The 21080-nt window shown below is 41.8% G+C and overlaps 1 protein-coding gene across 3 annotated transcripts in view; it reads left to right on the top strand.

Annotated features, from left to right (window-relative positions):
• The first annotated feature begins 8795 nt into the window (after positions 1-8795).
• Positions 8796-21080, top strand: part of SCML2 (Scm polycomb group protein like 2) — a 45164-nt gene continuing 32879 nt past the window's right edge. The window contains exons 1-2 of one of the 3 annotated variants that reach the window (XM_081907579.1): positions 8796-9054; positions 19887-19984. In XM_081907579.1, the coding sequence (XP_081763705.1) occupies positions 19963-19984 (22 nt within the window). In that variant the 5' untranslated portion in view covers positions 8796-9054; positions 19887-19962. Of the gene's footprint in view, positions 9055-9901; positions 10482-10689; positions 10790-19886; positions 19985-21080 lie in introns of those variants that run through there. The other 2 variants (XM_081907580.1, XM_081907581.1) reach the window with 2 other exon arrangements.

The following is a 21080-nucleotide window of genomic DNA, read 5'->3' as shown; positions in this document are numbered from 1 at the left end:
GTCTACCTCTTTCCTGGAGAAAGGTGAGCTCAGAGGGCTGGTCTGATGACCTGGAGCCTAGAACTTCAGTTCTTCTCCCATTCTAGCATGTTGCTAGAACTGGCGATCCAGCAATAGAGAATGTGGGGGCCTCCGTGAAGAGGCATTTGACTGTTCTCAGGCCCCTTGTTTAGGGGCTTATTGGATTATATGCTTTGGATCACGGCCAGTGTTGGTGCCCATGTTGGGTCTGAAACCTTCTGTGGCAATCGCTGAAGAACCTTCTGACCTGGCTGACCCTTCCGCATCTAGGACTGAATTTGAGCATGGGGTAGGGGTCATGACACCAACTTCTGAATCTGGATTCACCTGTGATTCAATCTTGACACACTTGTTGCAAAATAACGTAAATAAAACCGAACACTTCTGCATACATGCATGAATTTTGTCAACTTGATCAGAACCATAACACGAAGGGGACATAGTGGTATGGATTTGGTGATGCATATACAAAGCCAGCAACCATATATTAATTATCTGGACATTTTCTAACCATAACAAATATGGAAACTGAAGATGCAATTTGTGTGCTGCCTGTTCACATAGTTCCTGTGTGCTGCCTAGTTCACATTACAGTGGTACCTCAGGTTAAGTACTTAATTGGTTCCGGAGGTCTCCGTACTTAACCTGAAACTGTTCTTAACCTGAAGCACTACTTTAGTTAATGGGGCCTCCTGCTGCTGTTGTGCCGCCAGAGCACAATTTCTGTTCTCATCCTGAAGCAAAGTTCTTAACCTGAAGCACTATTTTTGGGTTAGCGGAGTCTGTAACCTGAAGCGTATGTAACCCGAGGTACCACTGTACTTTCCCCCTACCATTATGCGTTCCAGTTAATTCTGCCGTTCCAAACAAGGATAGTGATCACCTGAAGTGTAGCGCCTTTGGATATTCGAAATCTAAACCAATCTGAATTACCTTAAAATGGATTCTAATTTTGACTTGGCTCATCTGCCCCTTCTGACAATGCTGGGGTAATATGAGAAGCCTCCAGGCATGTAGGAGAAACCCATGCAGCCTCACAAATGCTAACCTCAGAAAACTTGGTGAGTGCTGGAATGGGGAGGATCTGCACTGGAGGTGCTTAATAGTCATCCCCCCAAGTTTCTCCTGTTTCCCAGTCTGCCGACAGATGCCAATAGCATTTCCTGGGCCTGTTTCAATGTATGTGGATTGGGCCACTTGCATCCCACTCCCCCAGGAATCTATTTACAAGAACTGTTACTTATGTACATATATTAACTCAACTTAGTCTACCTCACAGGTTGTTGCAAATATAAAAGTGGGAGGGGAGGGAAGTGTACAGAACCTTGAGCTCCCGGGTAGACAAGCAAGATAAAAATATGTTCCAAACAGTGCATAGTTAAACTATGGAAAACACTCCCAGCGGAGGCAGAAATGGCCGCCCATTTGGATGGGAGATGAGGAATTTCTGGCCTTCCAGATATGTTTCACTCCATTTCCCATCAGCCCCAGCCAGCAGTGTCAATGGCCAAGGATGCTGGGAGTTGTAGTCCAACAAAATATTCGGCAGGCCAGAAGTTCCCTATCCCTGGTTTAGAATATATGCACGCAGGATTGCCTTTCAGAATATCACTATCCTTGTTTTGATTACTTCTTTAATTATTGGTTTCTGTAATAAATTTGCTGAGTTAATGCTAGTGGCATTGACGTGACAGCAGCGCTTCTCTCTTCATTGCACTGGAACATGGGATGAGGAGCCCACACCAAAGCTCTTCCTTTCACAATGTCCCTATGTCATCCCCATGGGACTGTTTCTGCATGATCTTCAGCCTTCTCCTATTACCCTAGAAATGTGGAGTGGGCTGGGGCTGCAGAAATTCCCATACCATTGAGGTAACATAAGAACCCTGTTGTAGCAATTTACTACACACCTAAAAGCAAGTCTAGATGAGTTTCCTGAAAACACTTCATACTTATGCTTATATATGCAAATATTCAGCAACCTACTGCCTTCGAGCTGGCATTGCAACAGCACTTATTCCCCATAAGGCTGAAATCCTAAGTTCACTTACTTTGCATTCAGTCCCACACTCACCTCAGTGGGACTTTATTTTTTTTGTAGAGATGCATAGGATTACAGTTATGCAAGTTAAAACTGCTTTACATTCCCCAGCTGTAAAAATGATTCTTGACTTTCCCCCTGAAACTGCATATATTTATTCCTGGAAGCATGAGGTGGAATTTCTCTTGTTATAGGAAAAACATAAAAGCATAATGAAATAAATTATTTAAAATGTAAGTCAGTGTCCCACACTGGTGTCTTGCAGAATATCTAAAAGAAAGTTATGCAGTTTATGTCTCTTCACCGAGGAGGATCAAATGTTTCCCTTTAATATACGCAAATAGATTCACATTGTCAGGAACAGAATTCAATTTAATCCTTGGCCTTTTAAATTCAGGGAGTTTTGGGGCATTTATTTTGATAGGACATTAGACTTCAGATTAGCTGCATGTAGGCTATAATTCTGTTTGCACTTTTAAGATACAATATTGCTGCACTTCATTTCAACACTTTCTCGAGGACTTACATAAAAGAACATCAAGTAACTCTAAAAATTCAGTGAGAAAACTTACAGGAGCTAACTGAAGCAGTGTTCTGCTGGGAGCTCATTAACTAGAAAAGCTATAAACCACTGCAAAACAAATGTAATGTACGATCTGTGGAGTTTTTTCAAAAGAAGATTTGAGGTGTGGCAATCATAATAATGTTTAGAATTTGTATAGGCCAGTGATAGGAAACCTGTGGCTCTCTAGATGTAGCTGGAGTACAATTCCCACCATTGGCCATGTTGGCTGCAGCTGATGAAAGTTGCAGAGTCAAATAATATCTGGAGTGCTGCAGATTCCCCATCTCTGCTATAGTGCTGTTGTCTTTTCAAATAACCCATAATACAGTATGTTGTCTTGTAATCCCGTCAACAACACTGTAAGGTAAGTGGCTATTTATCCACATATTACAGATGAAGCTAAGAGTTGTTTGCTTAATGCTCCCTAGTAAGTGCATTGCAGACATATTATTTGAAAGCGGGGAAGGCTGATTCATATATCTTTTCACACTAGCCCTTGGGCTCAGTCAGGATTAAGTGTTCTTTGGCAGCCTCAGACACAAAAGGAGGACGAAGGAAAAGGAGCAGATGAGAGGCTGAAAGGCAGGCATTCGGGGATACAGTAGAGAACAGAGATACTGTACTCCGGTTACGACTCTCGGTGGGGAGGAGGAAACAATTTGGCCAGCTCTCTACCCTGCCCTTCCTGTAGAGCGCAGGAGCATCATCAGGGAGATGGAAGGACTTTGGCTGACCAGAGGGAGAAGGTAACAAAGGAGCTGGAGGCAGAAAGGCAGGACAACAGCCATATCTCTGAGAACCAGGCGCCACCTTCGTAGGAAGCATCAGATACATCTTAGGAAAGGGCTTATCAAGCACCCTTGTATAAAATATCAAAAGAACCAACTCACTGTTCAGCATGGGCATAGGCAACATGACATAACAAAAGACACAGAAAGTGAGTTGTTACAAATCACATAAATTAAGCTTCCCATCACACAGTTGTGGCAGAGACACATGGGCATCCCTATCAATCATATAATGTTTTAAACATGGTTTGCCAACCTTTCTGGGTTAGTGGCTACATTTTGAATTTTGAGAAAGTGCTATGGGTTCAGGCCACAAAATGGCTGCTGTGGGGGGATGTAGTATAACATAAAATGGCTGCCTGAGAGTGTGACACAATTAAAAGCCACTATCAGACACACACAAAGAGAAGCTTGTTACATATCTCTCACGCTCAGAATTTTAATGTAGGTGTGGCTGAGCCAATGCCAACAGGAATTGAGCAGGTCCTTTGTGCAAGGACCCCCTCTCTGCACATGAACTGACCCAAGCTCTGCATTTATTATTAGAAGCCCTTCTCTGAGGGAAGGTGCCCCCTCTGAGGGAAGGTGGAGGGTATCAATACAAGAACGAGACTTCTCAGTGGTGGCTCCCCACTTACAAAACCTTGTTCTCTGGTGCCGTCGCTATCTATTTTTAGGCAGTGGTCAAAAACATTTCTTTTCCACCAAGCCTGTGGCCTTTAATTTGGTGGGCTTTTTATATTAGTGGTCTCCTTCAGTGCCTTTTTATAAATACGAACGTGCTTTTAGCTTTTACTCTGTTTTAGTTTTACGCTGGTTTTCATTTATGCACTACTTTTTTGTAACTTGCATTGAGTCACTTTTCATTTTAAAAAGAGTGCTGCAACTATTAAGTCCAATAAATAATATTTTTGAGGGAATATTTATGGAGACCTTTCGTAGGTGCTATAGGAGATACTGACATGCACACTGGTCTCTGGGGGTCTTGCATTCTACCCAGGACCCACTGGAGGGGTGAGACTTGGATTTCTCAAGAGATGAAACGGGGACGCTTACTTTCATTAGGGTGGAGTGTGCTTGCTGGAGGAAAGCCAACACATGCAAGGGATCATTCCAGGTGTCTCTCTTATTAGGTACAGCACCAGATTGAGATTAATTAATATTATGCAGACTTGCACCATCCCTTGGCTGTCATGCCTGTTGCTTATCTTCATTACCCCATGATCAGAACTACCGGTAGCTTACACTACTTGCCACCTCTGAATGTTCAGGAGGAATGAAATGGGGGGAAACTCATTTTACCTTGTCCAGTATCCAGAACCCCCACCCAGTATATATCTACAAAATAGGAATGGAGAACCTCAGGCCTGGCAGCCAAATGTGGCACCTCAGGCCACTCCCATCAGACTCTCTGGACTTTCTCAGGCCACACTCTCTCCCCTCAGGCCACAGCCTCACCCTGCCCCCACTTTATACCATTTTGCCTGAGTGGAATGCGTCCTTGAACTCTGAGAATGCCTCTGTTCTGCACGGATGGAAGAGAGAAAGGGGTGTGGGAGTGTGTGTAAAAACTAGCCAACTGAAGAAAGCTAAAATTCACATTTTGCCTCTGGCACCACAACACGGATATGTGCCCCCCCCCTCAAGAAGGTTGCTCAAAAGCTGAAAATGCTCCCTCATCCTTGCTATTAAATCTGCAGGTTCTGGGCTGGGTACCTTCTAATAGCTTACAGTTTTCCTGGATGTGAACATTAAGTTTGATTGGATATGCACTGGGGAGTTGAGAAAATAATCCACCTCTTTTCCACGCACTGTAATTTCCCCACAATTAAGTGTTCACCTTTTGGTACTTTATAGCACTACAGCAAGAAGAAAATTTGAGGACTGTGGTGGTGGGAGGTATCAGTTTCTCCTTTCCCCATCTGAAACTTCACTGCTGTCTCCCTCACCCCCGTCACCTCTGAACACCATAACAAGACTTTTGATCTGGCATGACTGGAGCCCTGGAAAGGAGCATTGCACTATATGGAGGTTTCAGAAGGAGAGGAGAAAAGTACCATACTTCTGCCTTTCCCACTTGCTAGCAACTTCCCCTGCATCACACAATATAGCAATAGGAACTCATGACTGAGACCTGCAGGGAGTCCTGAGCCTATGGATTGGTAAATCTGCCAATTTCAGTTTCCCTCAATTTCTCATTTTTCTCATCTTCATTTCTACATATTTCACATTCATCAGCATTTTGATGTGAACTTATACACATTTTTGTTTGCACTTTTCCTCATAACAAATTTTGAAAGACAAGTTCCCCTAATATGCATTTTTGTGTGTTATTTTCACTAATATATTTTTAAAAAAACAACAACAACATGCACACTTTCTCTTATTATATACATTGGTGCACATCTTAATTAGCTAGAGGACCACAATGCAAAATTCAGAGAAGGATAATTTTTTGAAGGATGGCTGCATTTCAATTTGTGCATTGACAGTGTGAATTAGGTAGGTTTGCCTTTAAATAGGAACTGTATTTAATTTCTTGTCCATCCTCACTGAGCCTGAGCTCATTGATGTGTCATTGCATAGAGTGGGGTAAGTTTTAATGTCCGTCCTCATCCTGCTCCCTACCTTCTGAAACATCCCACCCTAGAGTCTCAGACAGCATGACAAAGCTCATGTTCCAGACTGGCTCCGGAGCTCTAGAACCACGCCTTTCAGAGGCTGGGGACATACTGCAACAAATTGTGGTAGGTTTCCACATGTTTGTTTTAATACAAATGACCCCACACCTGTTTTCTGGGAAACAGTTTGCAAATTAGAAAAGGAAAGAGGGGGGAACTCATGCAGAACAACTTGAGCATCTGAATTGTCCTCCAGAAAGGTAAGGGAGACAACAGAAAGAAGATGAGGTTCTGGAAAGTGGTCTTGATCAATCTTCTAACAGTTTTATGGCAGCCTGAAGGATGGGATTGCAGCATGTATTCTCCTACCCTAATCTCACCTCCAAAATGTGACAAGCTTTTAAGTGTCTTTGACCACTTTGAAGCTAACAGAGTCCTTGGGACAGATTAATTTGCATCAGAGGGAAACTTCCTTTGATGCTAGTCAATCATCCCCACCCAAAGACAGGTTTCACCTGGAAGACTTGCACAGTCTTAAGCATATCTACTCCAAAGTAAATCCCACTGCAGCCGATGATGAATTCCCAGCAAAATGCATGTATACAGGATTTCTGCCTGGGTTTAAGAAAATTGCAAACGGATCTATTAATGGGGAGAACTGATTTCAAGATTGGAAACTGACATCAACAGATTCACCTATAGTAGAGAGGTAAAGAATCTGCTACAATAAAAATAAATGAATCAGGTGTTAACTTGCCCACAGGTCCTGTCTAGCACAGCTATGGGGCTATTTGATAAGAGCCTCTCTCTTACTTAATGCCACCCATTCTTACTAACACCTGAAAAGTCAGTTTACTTGAAGTGCATTTAATTACATGAATAATTTCAGTCCCACCTTCCTGTCCCCAAATGGGCCCACCCATAGTAGTTAAAAATATCTAAAAACAATAACTGTATTAAATGTCCGATTATATTAATGTCCATTGGAACCACTAAAAAAGCCACTTCCACAAGAACACAAGTTGAATTAAAGTTACTCTCTCAAAGGTGTTTAAATAAAATGGCCTTAAATTGCTTCTGAAAGACCAGTAGTCTTTACTCTCTCATTAACCCCTCCCCAAATGTTTAATTCCATTTTTTGGTATATAAATATCAGTACAGTATAAAACAGGACATTACGAAGAAAAATATGTATATAAAAATCCAAGTAGTGGTTACATCATCAAGTTTTTACTTTAGGTTCTGTTAAGGAGCTGCTTCTTCATAAAAATATGTTAATGCATAAAGGCCCTTTCTTCCCATTTTTGAAGATAATTAATTTTGTACAATGAAAGTGTGGATAGTATAGCTGTGGGGGTCTATGGGGAGATTGAATGTGCGATTTTTTAATTTCAGTGTATCATTTCGATACCAATGTATCATGAAACTATTGCAGCCACTATTTATTGGACAGCCACTACCTCTTGGGTCTAACATACCCCACCAGGTTGATTTCAGGATAAAGTGAGACCTCATTATACAGATCTCCTTGGGGAAAAGGAAAGATACAAATGTGTTAATTCCCCCCCCCCCAAAAAAAAATGTCATAGGAATACTGTTCCTGTTCAAAGCACCTTCTTTGCAGCGACCATTTCGTACACATCCTTAAGGCACAATTGATTTCAGGCTGAATTTACGTACTTCAAAGTGCATATGCTTAATATCACAGCAGGGAAAAAGCTGAAGAAAGAGAATGGAGCTTGATAAAGAATAGTGCAGATGAGGAAGAAGGAATTATTAGGAAGCAACTAGGGATAGTAGGAACTGAAAAAGGTGGCTTGACAGAGGATACTTCCACATGCATTCATGTGCAGTATTTTTTAGATTATATTTGATTATTACTAGAGACTCTGCGTATAACAATTGTCAGAGCGGTAGCCGTGTTCAGTCTATTTTCTTGATTTTGCTAAGGATAAGTCTTGTACTTTTTCCCTGCATAATAATTTGCAGACTGGGATCCACTATATCAGAATCATAGGGTTTTATCTTCTCTCTCCACTAATACTCTTGGGCCATGGCAATTAAAAGTACCCTGTAAGATAGTTCTACATAGAGCTTAAATTTACCCAAGATAAGCACAGTGATAATTCACAACAGCTGTAATTGGTGGGGACATTATCATGCTAGTTTTGCAGGAAACCATTGCTTCAATTCCAGCATAAAGCCACAAAATCAAACTTTGATAATAGAAAATGTATGTGTCCAGAGAAACATATGTATTCCATTGAACAGAAACATTTTGCTTCAATTTTGTACACATGCTTTTATGTGGCACATACAGAGCATACTGTTCTGACATCTGCATGGAACCACTGGAAAAGATAGTGAAATTAAGATAAAGGGGGGGAAACTAAACTTTTTTGGGGAACTAAACAGAAAGGAATTGCACCCGTTTTACGAAACTCTCCCCCCAGCTTCCAAGGTGATCTGTTAGCAGGTTTTAAGTGTAACTGTTTTGTATATTGGTTTATTTAAAATATATATATTGCCCTGCATTTTCATAAATGATCTGTTACTCGTGCGAAGAGAAAACGTATATTTAAAACGTTGTTTTGCGAGAGGGTCGGCCCCGCCAGCTCCTGACTCGCCCGGGCGGCACTGCGCGCGCTCTTCCTGCGCCCGCGCGGGCGTTTGCGCGCGCTCTGCGGAGCAGCAAGTGCACAGGAGCCGCCTGGCGTGGGCGTGGAGAGCTGGCGCACAGCCCCCCTCCGACTCCGAGCCGGGTCCGCAGCATGGTGGTAGCGGCGGAGGCGGTGGGTGAGCCGCCGCCCGCGCCCTCCGCCCCCTTGTCAGTGGGCTGCGAAGGGAGGACGCGAAGGCGGAGGGAAGCCCCCAGTGCCGCTGCCGGGCATGCGCGGCGCCCCAGGAACATGGCGGAGGCGGCGTGAATCCAAGCGACGGGGGCAGCAGCCGCGCAGCTGACAGACACGCGAGCCGCGTCGCCGGCGCGCCGAGGGGGCGCCGGGTCCCTTCTCTTCGGTGAGTGCCGGCCGGCCGGCGGCTCCCGGGCCCGGGGTTCTGCCTCACGCCGGGGCTGCCGAGGAGCCTTGCGAGGGAGGAAAGGAGGCGAAGCCGGAGCCGCCGCCTCCTCCCCCTTTGCTGCCTCCTCCTCCTCTCCTCGCTGCGGCGTCTCCCGGGTCCCGCACGCTGGAGCGCGGGCAGTGCAAGCGGCGGCGGCGGCCGTGGCGCAGCAGTTGCCGCCCGCCTTCCGGAGAGCGCGCGCATGCAGAAAGGGACGCGGTTGGCTGCCCGGTGGGTGCCGGCCGCTCGCTCGCCCAGAAGCCCGCAAGGCGGGTTCGGCTGAGGAGGGAAGCGGCTCTCCCATCCCGCTGGCTCCAGTCGTGTGTCTCTCCCCCCCCGCCCCCCGTTTGTGTCGCCGCGCCGTCCCTCTCCATGCAGTTTGCCGCTGAGCGCTCTCTCTCTCCCCCCGTCTCCCTGTTGTTATTTTAGTTTTTGTGCGCCTGCCGCGTTCGGAGCGCGCGAGTTTTTATCTCCGCCGAAGCGGGACTTCCCCCCCCGCTCCCTCTTCCGAAACCTTTCACGTCCACCTTCCTTGCGATCAAAAGGCCGAGGGGAGGGGGAAATTGCATTCCTCTTGAGGGAGAGGCAAAGGAGGAGGAGGAGGTGGGAGAGCTTGGAACCTTGTGTTTAGCCCGGGGCATGGCAGGTCTCTCTCGGTCTCTCTTTCCCTCCCGCTCCCTGGAAAGGCCCCCTAGATTTCGGGGATGGGCGCTCCTGCTCTTGCGGTGCTGTGCTTTCTCTCCTCCTTCCCGCTCTTTTTTGGCGGTTGACTTAAAAATAATAATAAGGAAGGGGGGGGGGGAGAGCAGCCTGGCCGCCGGAGTTGAGCCTCCGCAGCTGGCGCGTTTGAATCCTACGCGCGTAGAAATCCAGAAACAAGGCGCACAGGCGTTTCAACTTGGAGCAGAAGTAGGGCAGAACTCAGATTAGCGCTTGCGGGGCTGGGGAAACATGGGAGGCGGCGGCGGAGGACACCTTTCCTGGGTTCACAGAACTGACCGCCCAGAGATCAAGTTAGATCTCCTCCTTTTTTGACCGCCCCCCCCCCCGTCGCCGTGCATTTTGGGCCGGAGTGTTCCGTGTGTGGTTTGGTATCGCTTTGCTGTATATTTGACAGGAGCGTGAGAGGACACACCTCCTTGGGCTGCAGCTTCCCGCAGGCGGAATGCTCCCCTCCCTTGTTCCTTCCTGAGTAGGAGGAGTAGGAGTGGCGCCTAAAATCCACTTGCTTCAGAACCGGCTGCAGGCAGCTCTCGATTGAAGGCAAGGCTTTCAGCCGGACAGATGAGGAGGAGTCCGTGTGCTTTGGGTGCCCCCCACACCGGCGAATCTTCCCCTGCTTAAGACGTTGCACTTGCTCTTGCCCTTTTCAACGGAGTTTTCCCGTAAGTCAGTAGGGCTTGGCCTAAAGTGCCTTGAGGACGGGTGGAGAGCAGTTTTGCAGAGCAGCACGCTGCTGCAATACTGCAAATTGTGTCTAGGAATACTTTGTTGACTTTGTTAACTTTAGATTCCGGTAAAAACAAGTGGTACTTCCTTTCCTAAACACACACTTGCTTGGAAAGTAAATCCCATTATATTTCCATCCCATAGGATCCCAGGGTGATTTTCCAAGATCATATGCTTCAGATGACAAGTATTGAGATGGATCCTATGCATGTTTACTGTGAGCTCTTAGTGAGTCTTAGTTGAAGTAAGTAAGGTAGCAGTCCTAAGCAGACCTATTAGGGAATAAGCCCTAGTGAACAGACAGAGACTTGCTTCCAAGCAAATATGCACAGAATTGCTCTGTAAGTGTGCTTGGTATTTTATTCTTCATAATCTAAATGATCCATTTCAACAACATAATAAAAATGCAAAACAAAGAATCTAGAAGCTCTGAAAGTGCTTATGATGATTCCATGGTGAATACTGTTTTCATTGGAGATAATCAGATGTTGGAAGAATCAGGGAAATCCATGGGACTACTGCAGAGTAAGCGGTTTTGTAAAGTTAGAATACGGTTCTAATGTTAAAGTGTTTTTTGACAGCAGCTACACTATGACAGTGTTTAATCAGTTAATCCTTACCACTTCCCTTTGAAATGCTGAACACAGATTTAGGAGAACACTTAAAGTGTATTGATAACCCAAGTGTGAAAGAACACACTGCTGTGATTATGTACTGTAAAAGCCATTATCCTGTACATAAGAACATAATCTAAAGAAATGTATGTTCTTAAGGACCATTGATTGTAGGCGGATTGAGGATACTTAAATTTTCTGATGCTTGTGCCCAAGTATGTTGAAATAGGCACTACAGGACTTTCATAAGTTTAGGATGGTGGTGCTAAGAGTGGATCATGTTCTGCAGGGTGATGTCTATAACTTTCAGGTTTTGTTTATGCTTTAGAATTTTAAAAAAGTTTAAAGTTAACTTTCAACTTTGATGCTGTGAAAAGAATATTTTATGAATTAGCCACTGCCCATGGTTTAGCAAATTGCAGTACAGATTGCAGCATGGTAGTAATTAAGTGGAACCTTACTTTATATAGCTGCATTTCATGCTTGGTTAAACTTTGGTAATAAAAAGAACTTTCATGTGTTTCTTTTCTAAATAGTTACATATTGTAGCCTAAAATATGTTAATTTCTTTCTTCCTGCCATTATATTTTCAACATTGCATTTGTTGCCTATCAAATAATTCTTTAGTGATTCTTTAATTTTCATTATGAACAACAGCAAAATAAAAGCTTATATTAGTAATATATTTAAATGCTATGTAGTAATTTGGAGTAAAACACACCATGCTATATTTGTTTAAATGAAAAATATGTATTTTGTAGAGCTTAGTATTTGTACTAACATTTAATGACTGGAGTTAACAGTATTTTAAAAAGTTAGGGTGGCAGTTAGCAACTATTATTTTGGCTGTTTTAACCAGATATTTTGCATTAAAAAAATAATCCTCAATTTGAAGTGCTTTAGATTGGACAGCCTGCAGGTTGAAATGGAGGAAATAAAGGTTGAAATAAGCATCATGGAACTTATAGCTTGAATGATCACATTAGGTTAAGATATGTGCCTTTTACATGATTATGACATATTATTTGAATCTGCTACTGTGTTATAATTTGTGGGTCATTTTAATGAATTGCAATCAATTGTTATCTGGCAAGTAGTGCTATTGTGAAGGCAGCAATTAGTATTAAGGAGAAGTCACTGTAAACATACATAGAAACAACTAACTACAAATGTCGTACTGGCCAGCAAGTTGTCTTATTCCCCCTAGTCATGGTTGCTCTGATATAAAGCTGGGCAAACACTGGATGCACAAATGGTCAGCCAGCGTGATTCAGAGATAGTTGTTTGCACATAATGAACTACAGCAGTCGGGTTTCCCTTGTCAGCAGGATTTCCTGGAGCAAGGCTGTAGGTGGAAGTAGATGCTATTTTTCTTCATTTAGGGTGCAATTGAACTCCACTTACCTGGGGTTAAGCTTCAGTGAGCTTGAGGGGACTTCTGTGTAGATATGTAAAGGACCGCACTGTTATTGTTTATTATGCAAGTGTGTGAGACACCAAACTTTCTTATATATGCATGGTTTGTTTGCACCAAAATTATACCAGGCATTAAGGTTTCCAGTTATTTCACATGGGGGTCATTTACATAGTTAAGGAACGTGATGTTACTGTTCATCAAGGACTGATTCATACATTATAATTGGATAATAATTTCTCTCTCTATCCCTTTCTGCAAATAGTCCGCAATTGACTATTGCAGCAGTAACCCCAGTGAGAAGGAAAGTTTATTTCAGTACGGTTGTATCCAGTGTTAACCATACTCAGAGCAGACGCATTAAAGGACATGGCTAATTTAGGTTTGTTAATTTCAGTGGCTCTGCTCTGACAATAACTTTAGTTATAACCCGTATACTGTTTATATTCAAGACCAAGTTGGAAATTTCCCAAAATTAGGAGGGGAAGAACTCATTGGAAGTAAGATGGAATATTACTGTAATAATACATAAAACAACAAGTTATTGGGTCCAGATAATGAAAGTCTCCAAGAGTTTTTAAGCCCGTGTTCACCTGGACTGAAGGTAGCAAGTTTACAATGAAATGCAAGGATGCTTTTAATTCTAAACAGCTTTGCCCTATATATTTTGATTCAAGTGGGCAGGGCAGGTTTCAGTCTTTATTTTATGTATTGCATTTAAAATAGCTGCCCCATATAACATGAGTTCATGGAGTACAGTAGGGCTTCTCTGTAGGAATAAGTTACTCTAGACAACAAGTTACTTTCTACCTTTACATGCATTTGCAAGAAATAAAGAGGCTTCATCTGCTCTGCTTTCCATCATACACTTAAATACTGTAGTTTCTGACTGAGGCTGGAAAATCAAAGCCCTAGGCATCACATACAGATTAATAATTCCCAGAGGTTTTCCTGTGCAAGCCCTATTGAAAGAAATTGGAATCTGCACTCATTTTGATGGGACTTGTGGAAGTGGGTTGGGTTTTTTTTGGAAGGTTGTGCATTAGGACATTTCTGGCTCTGGTTCCCCGAGCTTAGAAATACATTTCTTTGAGAAATACATTCCACTTTTTCTCTTTGATGTCATAAGCAAATAAACCATTGAAGTTTGAAGTCTTCATTAAATTATGGGGTTGTTTTTTTTTAAAAAAAACACTAAAAAAAACTTCTGATGTGTTTTTAACCAAATAAAGACACACGAATCTTTTCCCCTTGCCATACAAGTCAACCTTTCTTTTGATTTTTCCTTGATCAGTGTACCTAGATTAAATTGCATATTGAGTTGCTGACTGCAACAAATATTTCAGCATGGCATTGTGTAGTAAAGCATTAAAGCGGTAAAAGAACAGGTGCTAAAGTACCTTCTAATTTTAAAAAGTGGTTATGTTTCAGAAATAAAAATTTGCTTTCATATATTGGCAGTAACATTGTGCCAGTAATTTCTGAATTGTATCATTAGTGTAAATAATATTTATGCTTACAAAATGGTTTCAGATTCTGTTAATTGTGCTTTTGGCTAAACCATGGGTGTGACCTATTGAGAGAGAGTTGGGCTGTTTAGGGAGGAAAGGCAGGATATAAATTGAATAAATAATAGCCATCTTGAGTGAAGCTCTCATGAATGTAGTCTCCTGTAAAATAATGCTTGGACACATGGAAAATTCAAGAAGAGAATCCCAAAATCTTGTACAAATCACTTGCCACGTAATCCAGCTAAATACATTTAATTTCCATTTATCTCAATGGGAGATTTCAACTCTTCCACTGAAATCAGTGGGAATAAAATGCTTAAATGCTGGTAGCTTAGATATTTATAACTTCTGAGACTGTTTCGCTGTTAAGAATAAGATTAAAATCCCATTATGTAATTAAATCTTTAAATGATAACAGATTCTTTATAATGACAACATGCAGTAATTTTTTTTTAAAAAGGCTACACCAATACTTTGAAATATTTTATTCCATTCTTGCATAGGATAGCCAGTGGATTTGCATTCAGGTCACTGCACTATGTACAGCAGCTCTGCAATACCAGTGACTTACAAACAGGAATCAGTGCCGTTTCACATTTGTCACAAAATAAACTAAATCAAAATCTACAGAAATATGTCTGAATTGTTTTCCATGCAGAAACAGTGTTGATTAAGTATGATGTGTAAGGTTGGATTCAGCTGGTGATTACTGGCGAATGCCTTTTCCAACAAGTTTACTCCATAACCGTTCAATAAGCACCTATGTTTTGTTCTCAAAAGTTTGCTTTTTTAACATGGTTACTTTTGTTGTTTGCCTCAGTAATTGGTTTCCCCTTTCTTCCAAAATCATTTGGATAGTTTGTATAGGAAGTTTAGCCTCTTTTTAAAAACATTATTTTGAGGTTTGCTGTTTTGTAGAGTGGTCCTATGTTAAGTATTTGATCTTTATAACCCATACCAAAGCAAAATATCAAATTGGTGGCAGTCCTATACATGGTTAAGAGGGAGAATTTTGTTTAGTTGGTTGTGCCTTATGGTTCTTCAACATAGCCTTCATTATTTTAAAAGTTCTCTTCCACTTTTTGCCAGTGACACAAAGTAGTGCAGTGGTACCTCGGGTTACATATGCTTCAGGTTACATACGCTTCAGGTTACAGACTCCGCTAACCCAGAAATAATACCTCGGGTTAAGAACTTTGCTTCAGGATGAGAATAGAAATCGTGCGGTGGCGGCAGGAGGCCCCATGAGCTAAAGTGGTGCTTCAGGTTAAGAACAGTTTCAGGTTAAGAACGGACCTCCGGAACAAATTAAGTACTTAACCCGAGGTACCACTGTACTTATTAAAAGTAATAAAGCATCTTTTATGGGTAGTGCTGCTGCTGCTGGTGGTTATTATTATTAAATTAATATATAAACAATCTGTACAAAGCTACAATTAAAACACTAAATCATATTCATATCATGGGAGGCCTTGCATCTTCTAAAAACAATGAAATAAGGTATTTTGGGTGTCTCTTCAGGAAAGGAGTTCCACAGTCATAGGGCACCAACAGAACATTTCTCTGTATCACATGCTTACAAATCTCACTTCCTCATGAAATGACACGTAGACATTCTGCTGGCACCTTAAGGAACATGTGTGCACAGAGGCGCTGAATATGTGGGGCCTGCACTGTTTAGGAATTTTCTCTTGGGGAGAATTATTAGTTGCTGAAATAGGTATGGTAATGCAGGAGTTGCTTAGTTTGAGGCCTATGTTTCTCTTTCTCTCCCACACACCCCACCCTGCTTCCAAGGAGCTCAGGGCAGCGCAATGGGAGCTGTCTCTCTCGTTATTGCAACCTTGTTCCGTACAGCCTAACCTTCCTTGCAGCCGTTCAGTGAACTTGATTCCACAGCAGGTATTCAAACAGTCATTCTCTGGTACAGGTTTTGCATACTTTCCATTTTGCCACACTACATGGATGGTCGTTTAGACCATTGGTGGGGAACCTGTTTAGGTCTAGCTCCTTTTGGTTGCAGTCAGTATGCCAACAGTCAGGGGTGATGGGAGTTGTAGTCCATCAACATCTGGAAGGCCACAAGTTCCTCATCCTAGATTTATTGTGTGGGTAGAGTTGGCTGTCCTATATAACTTAAAAGTATTTTTTTCATTAGCTCCCAGGGCTCTGAACCCAAGTTATAAACAGAAAATTCAAAGGAGCTTACAGTGTCAATGGAAGATGATCATTGAGCTGTCGGTGCTGCTTTTGAGCATATATTTAATCCAATGCAGAATTGGGATTCTGAAATTTTAGCTCCAGGGGCTGATATCCCATTAATGGTTGTGTTGCGCTTGTACTTCAGTTCAGCCACACTTGTGTGACTCCAGCTCCTCCATCACTCCAGAGCAAATGCCACGCTGGCTGCAGCTGATGGGATTTGGAGTCCACTTCTTTAAAGTGCCTCTCAAGTGGATTATTTGCTTGATTAATCACTTTCACTTACCAATGGAAGAGAGAACCCATTTTTGATAGATTAAATGTCACTGTTGATGAACTAAGTGAAAGATTGATCATGTACATTTAAAGGAAAACAAGATACAGCTTGGATATGTTCATCAGTCACATTATTAATCTTGCACCGAGTAAGCATTAGTTCTTGTAAACTGTTAAAAGTCAATGGCTTGTGATGGTAAATGTGTGAATATGCTGGTGTAAGAGGTTGGAGTTTTAAAGGCAATTTATTTAAGGTGCTGTCTTGATACTTCATTGGTGAAAAAAGTGCAGGCATTTATATATTTCCGTGTGTGTGTGTGTGTGTGTGTGTGTGTGTATGCATGCATGTATATCTGTTTGTCTGTCTGTCTGTCTGTCTGTCTGTCTTACCAGAATGTAACAAGGCAGAGCTGATTCTTGAGAGGCACGACTTCAGGTTCATTACAGTTGTGTAACTGCAAACCTGAAGGACTTTGGATAAATTCAGTTACAGATAGGTAGCCGTGTTGGTCTGCCATAGTCAAAACAAAAAAAATTCCTTCCAGTAGCACCTTAAAGACCAACTAAGTTAGTTCTTGGTATGAGCTTTCGTGTGCATGCACATTTCTTCAGAAGATACACATCTGAAGAAGTGTTCAGATACACATCTGAAGAAGTGTGCATGCACACGAAAGCTCATACCAAGAACTAACTTAGTTGGTCTTTAAGGTGCTACTGGAAGGAATTTTTTTTGTTTTGGATAAATTAATAGTAGTCTGAAAAGCAAGTCTCAAACTTCATTCTTACTGCAACAACATTTTCTAAAGCCTATTTTGAAATATAATTAGGAAGGGAGTTAGAACTTAGATTCAAAACAACACTTCATACAGTTGGAATGACCTCTTTTGAAATTAATTCCTTAGCTTAAGCCATACTTTCAAACTGAGAGTATTTCACCATTTATTCTCACTTCTGGGCAGTATCCAAGTGGCTCCTATATTGTAAACTTGCACTGAGTCAGAAAGGCGAGAAGGCGAGGGTAGCAGTACCATGAATAGTAGTTTTAAGTGTGCAGTGGATGTTGTGTTGAAATGTAACTATGAACTAATAGTAATGATGAAGGGACTGTATTTCTGCACTGAATCCAGCGGGCAGTTTCACACATTCCCCACCCCCCAATGTAGAGATCAATCCCCATGTATACACTGGTCATGGTATACATGACAGTTCAGATACCTTTTGGCCGTGCTGTACATACATTAGGAAGCCAGTGTATGTGTCCATAAATGAAAACTGGACTTCTCAAACCTGCAGCGGAATTTCATAAGCCCCATAACAGTATCTTGGGGCCAGGGAGGGCTGCATATCAACAACCCCACTTAACCCCACTGCAGTTGCTATGTTAGCAGGGAGTCGTCTCTCCAAAGCTGCAGAGACTTCGGAAACTCTGGAATTCTTTTTATGTTTCTAGCAGGGACTCCAGTGGCTAAGAGGGATGATTATCACTGCTGGGTTGGAATCTTTATTATGGGAGCAAGTGCAATCTGGTGGCAACAAAAAAAGATAAAAAAAAACCCACAGAGTGTTTAAAGTAGCCTGGACATAAAGTGAGGCCACTGGGAACTAAGCATCACCTTTCATAGTTTATTGCTGGCAGAGAAGAGTAGTTTAGGAATGTGTTTGACTTCAGAAGCTATCGGTGATGTTCCATTTAAGCGGATTTTCATTTCTTCTGCTTATTGGATACGATAGACGCATGAAATGTGTTATGTGTTTCCTTATGTTTGACAGTACTCTTCATAGCACCCTGTAGCACGTGAGGCAATTTATAGGCTCAAATTATACGTGCAAGCATTTTTCAGTTTTTGTTAGCTGTGTAAAATGTCGCAGAATGGGTTCAGACAGAATAATCCCAGGGAATTACATTGTTTGTGTAATGAGGCAATTGCCAGCTCAGTATTTTATTGTTTGATTTATTGCAGTTTTTGTAGACAGCTTTTCAACTTTAATGGTTCTCAGTCAGAGTGTTATATAAATTGCAGGTGATAATTTTCCTAAAATCCGTAACTATAAGTTAGCACCATCATGAAAAGCAAGTAATTTGGCAAATGCTGGCATAGTGCTACGAAATATAATAAATTAAAGTAATGCTATAATATCCATCTCTGTTTTCAACTTCTCTGGTTAGTAGATGAATATTTCATGAAAATTAATGAGTTCAGGATTCAGTTTTTAAATTAATTATGGTGTAAACTTAAATTATACATATAATGAGATATACAAAGGCATGTGTCAATTTATTCAGTTATATACAACATCTGTTTTTGTAATATCATTTATAAATACAATTTTGAAATGGTTGTTTTAATAAATACAACATGCTTCTAATAATCCACAGTCAGTATAGATTACTATTAATTTGGCATACGTCAATATCTGAAATACTGAATTCTGGCCAGATGAAGCAAGGATTCAATATGGAATGAACGGCGGCAACTGGAAATCAAATTGGTTTCTCTTCCTACTGTTTGGATCTTTGTCTTACACCTTAACATCAAAACCAAATGCAGGATAGTAATCTGACAAGTGCTATTGTTGTTTATCCCCTAATGTTTATCATTTCCCTGTTCAGAGTTGGGTATATAATGTATATAAATGGCACGAGAGATTATTGCCATTAATCAAGGTTGCACATATCAGGAAGGCAGGGGCAATAAATGACAACATAATTTAAGTTGAGGCACAGACGAGGGAACTAGTAGACTTAACGATTAGTTAAATTTGTGACTTGTATATTTGTGGAGTGAGTGAAAACATCAACTTTATAGTTTCATTACTGCCAGACACGCTGCTGAAAGTGATCTGATAACACCATTGGCAGTATTTATGAATGTGAGTTGTAAAGTGTGTGCACTTGAGTACAAAAACTCAATAGATTTCTGTTTACTATTATGTGCTGCCACAATTAAAATTTTAATACTAACACAACCTCCTGTTTTAATGAATTCTAATGAATTCAGTTTTCCTAGTTAGCTATTATTGGTTATAGGATGTCTGCAGTGCATGGGAAACAGTATCATCAAGTGGTATTTTGCTTGATAAACGAATTAGAAACAATAGCATGACCTTTAATAAAATGGTTTAAACAGAATGAGTTATCCAAACTTAAGGTTCTGTAGCATTTGTTTCCAGGTGACTTGGAGCTAAGGTGTAATGTTTATCTTCCATCTTCCTTCTCGACTGGGTTAAAAAGGCATTGCCTGTTTATGTTCCGCTTCCACTGTATAAAATTTATTTACATATTATTTTGCATTTGGCCTCACCTGCTGTGTTACTGCTCCACAGGAAGCAGTTGTGTTGAAAAAAAGAAGCGTGGATGGACGTGTTCTTATTGTGAAAAAGGAGGACCAAACATTTTACCATGGGGAAAACAGCAGCTAAAGGTAAAGTTCCTGAAACAAAGCAACAACTTAAATGAGGGGTTTCAGGGGGGAAGAGGCCCCCAAGAGACCTAATAAGATGGGAGGTGGACTAGGAAAGATCTCACAGCTCCCCACAGTCAACTCACTAATCTCATGACAGAGTGGAATAGATTTCTGTAGGGTATTTTATTATTTTTATTCTCTGCCCTGGTCCTTTTTCCTTTTCATTTTGTGGTCCCATAAGTATATGGGTATATGATTGCAGCCTTGCGATTTAACGTACGTATTTCTCTCTAATTTAGTATGTTCACTATTGCGGTATTGCTGTGATGGAGTTTTCTAACCTTTTATATTGGGGATAGATTAAAATGTCAGGGCCATATAAAGTGGCTGGCTCTCCAGATAGCTGAGCATGTATGCTTCGTCCCATTGTTGCACTGCTGTAGGTCAAATCACTTCCAACACTTGGGAGAGAGTTTACAGAGCTCCACAGGGAACACACCGTGGTTGTAGTTAATTACATAGCACACAGAAAATGCTTACGCCCTTCCAAATTATGGAGAATTCTTGATTTGGCTAGAATGCAGCAACTACCATGCTGGGCCAGGTTAGATATTTATTGCTCCCCAACTTTGATCTGTGACCAGCCCAGTACAACAAGCAAAACAAGATTGCCATCTTCCTTCACATAGGAGCCAACTCCAAGGGGCCGAGGTCCCTTCAGCTCCCCCAATAAAATATTTGAGGGGTTGGGGGCCCCAAAGTTGATGGGCATTGCAATTCAAATTGGTGTGGCCTGTCATGTGATGGATTATGTGGGGCACGGCATACCTGGGACCCCCCCAATATTTTATTCAAGTTGGCACCCCTGTTCCTTGACCTTCAGTATCTGGCAGCCATTGTTCAACTTTTCCTTGAAGCATCTTTTTATGGTCTTACAGTTATGCTAGTACAGTGGTACCTCGGGTTACATATGCTTCAGGTTACAGACTCCACTAACCCAGAAATATTACCTCAGGTTAAGAACTTTGCTTCAGGATGAGAACAGAAATCGTGCTCCTGCGGCGCAGCAGCAGCAGGAGGCCCCATTAGCTAAAGTGGTGCTTCCGGTTAAGAA

The sequence above is a fragment of the Podarcis melisellensis genome (assembly GCF_964234715.1).
Source record: "Podarcis melisellensis genome assembly, chromosome: 4".
In the NCBI taxonomy this organism is placed as follows: domain Eukaryota; kingdom Metazoa; phylum Chordata; class Lepidosauria; order Squamata; family Lacertidae; genus Podarcis; species Podarcis melisellensis.
The sequence above is the reverse complement of the archived record's forward strand: the minus strand, read 5'-3'. Positions and strand labels throughout refer to the sequence as shown.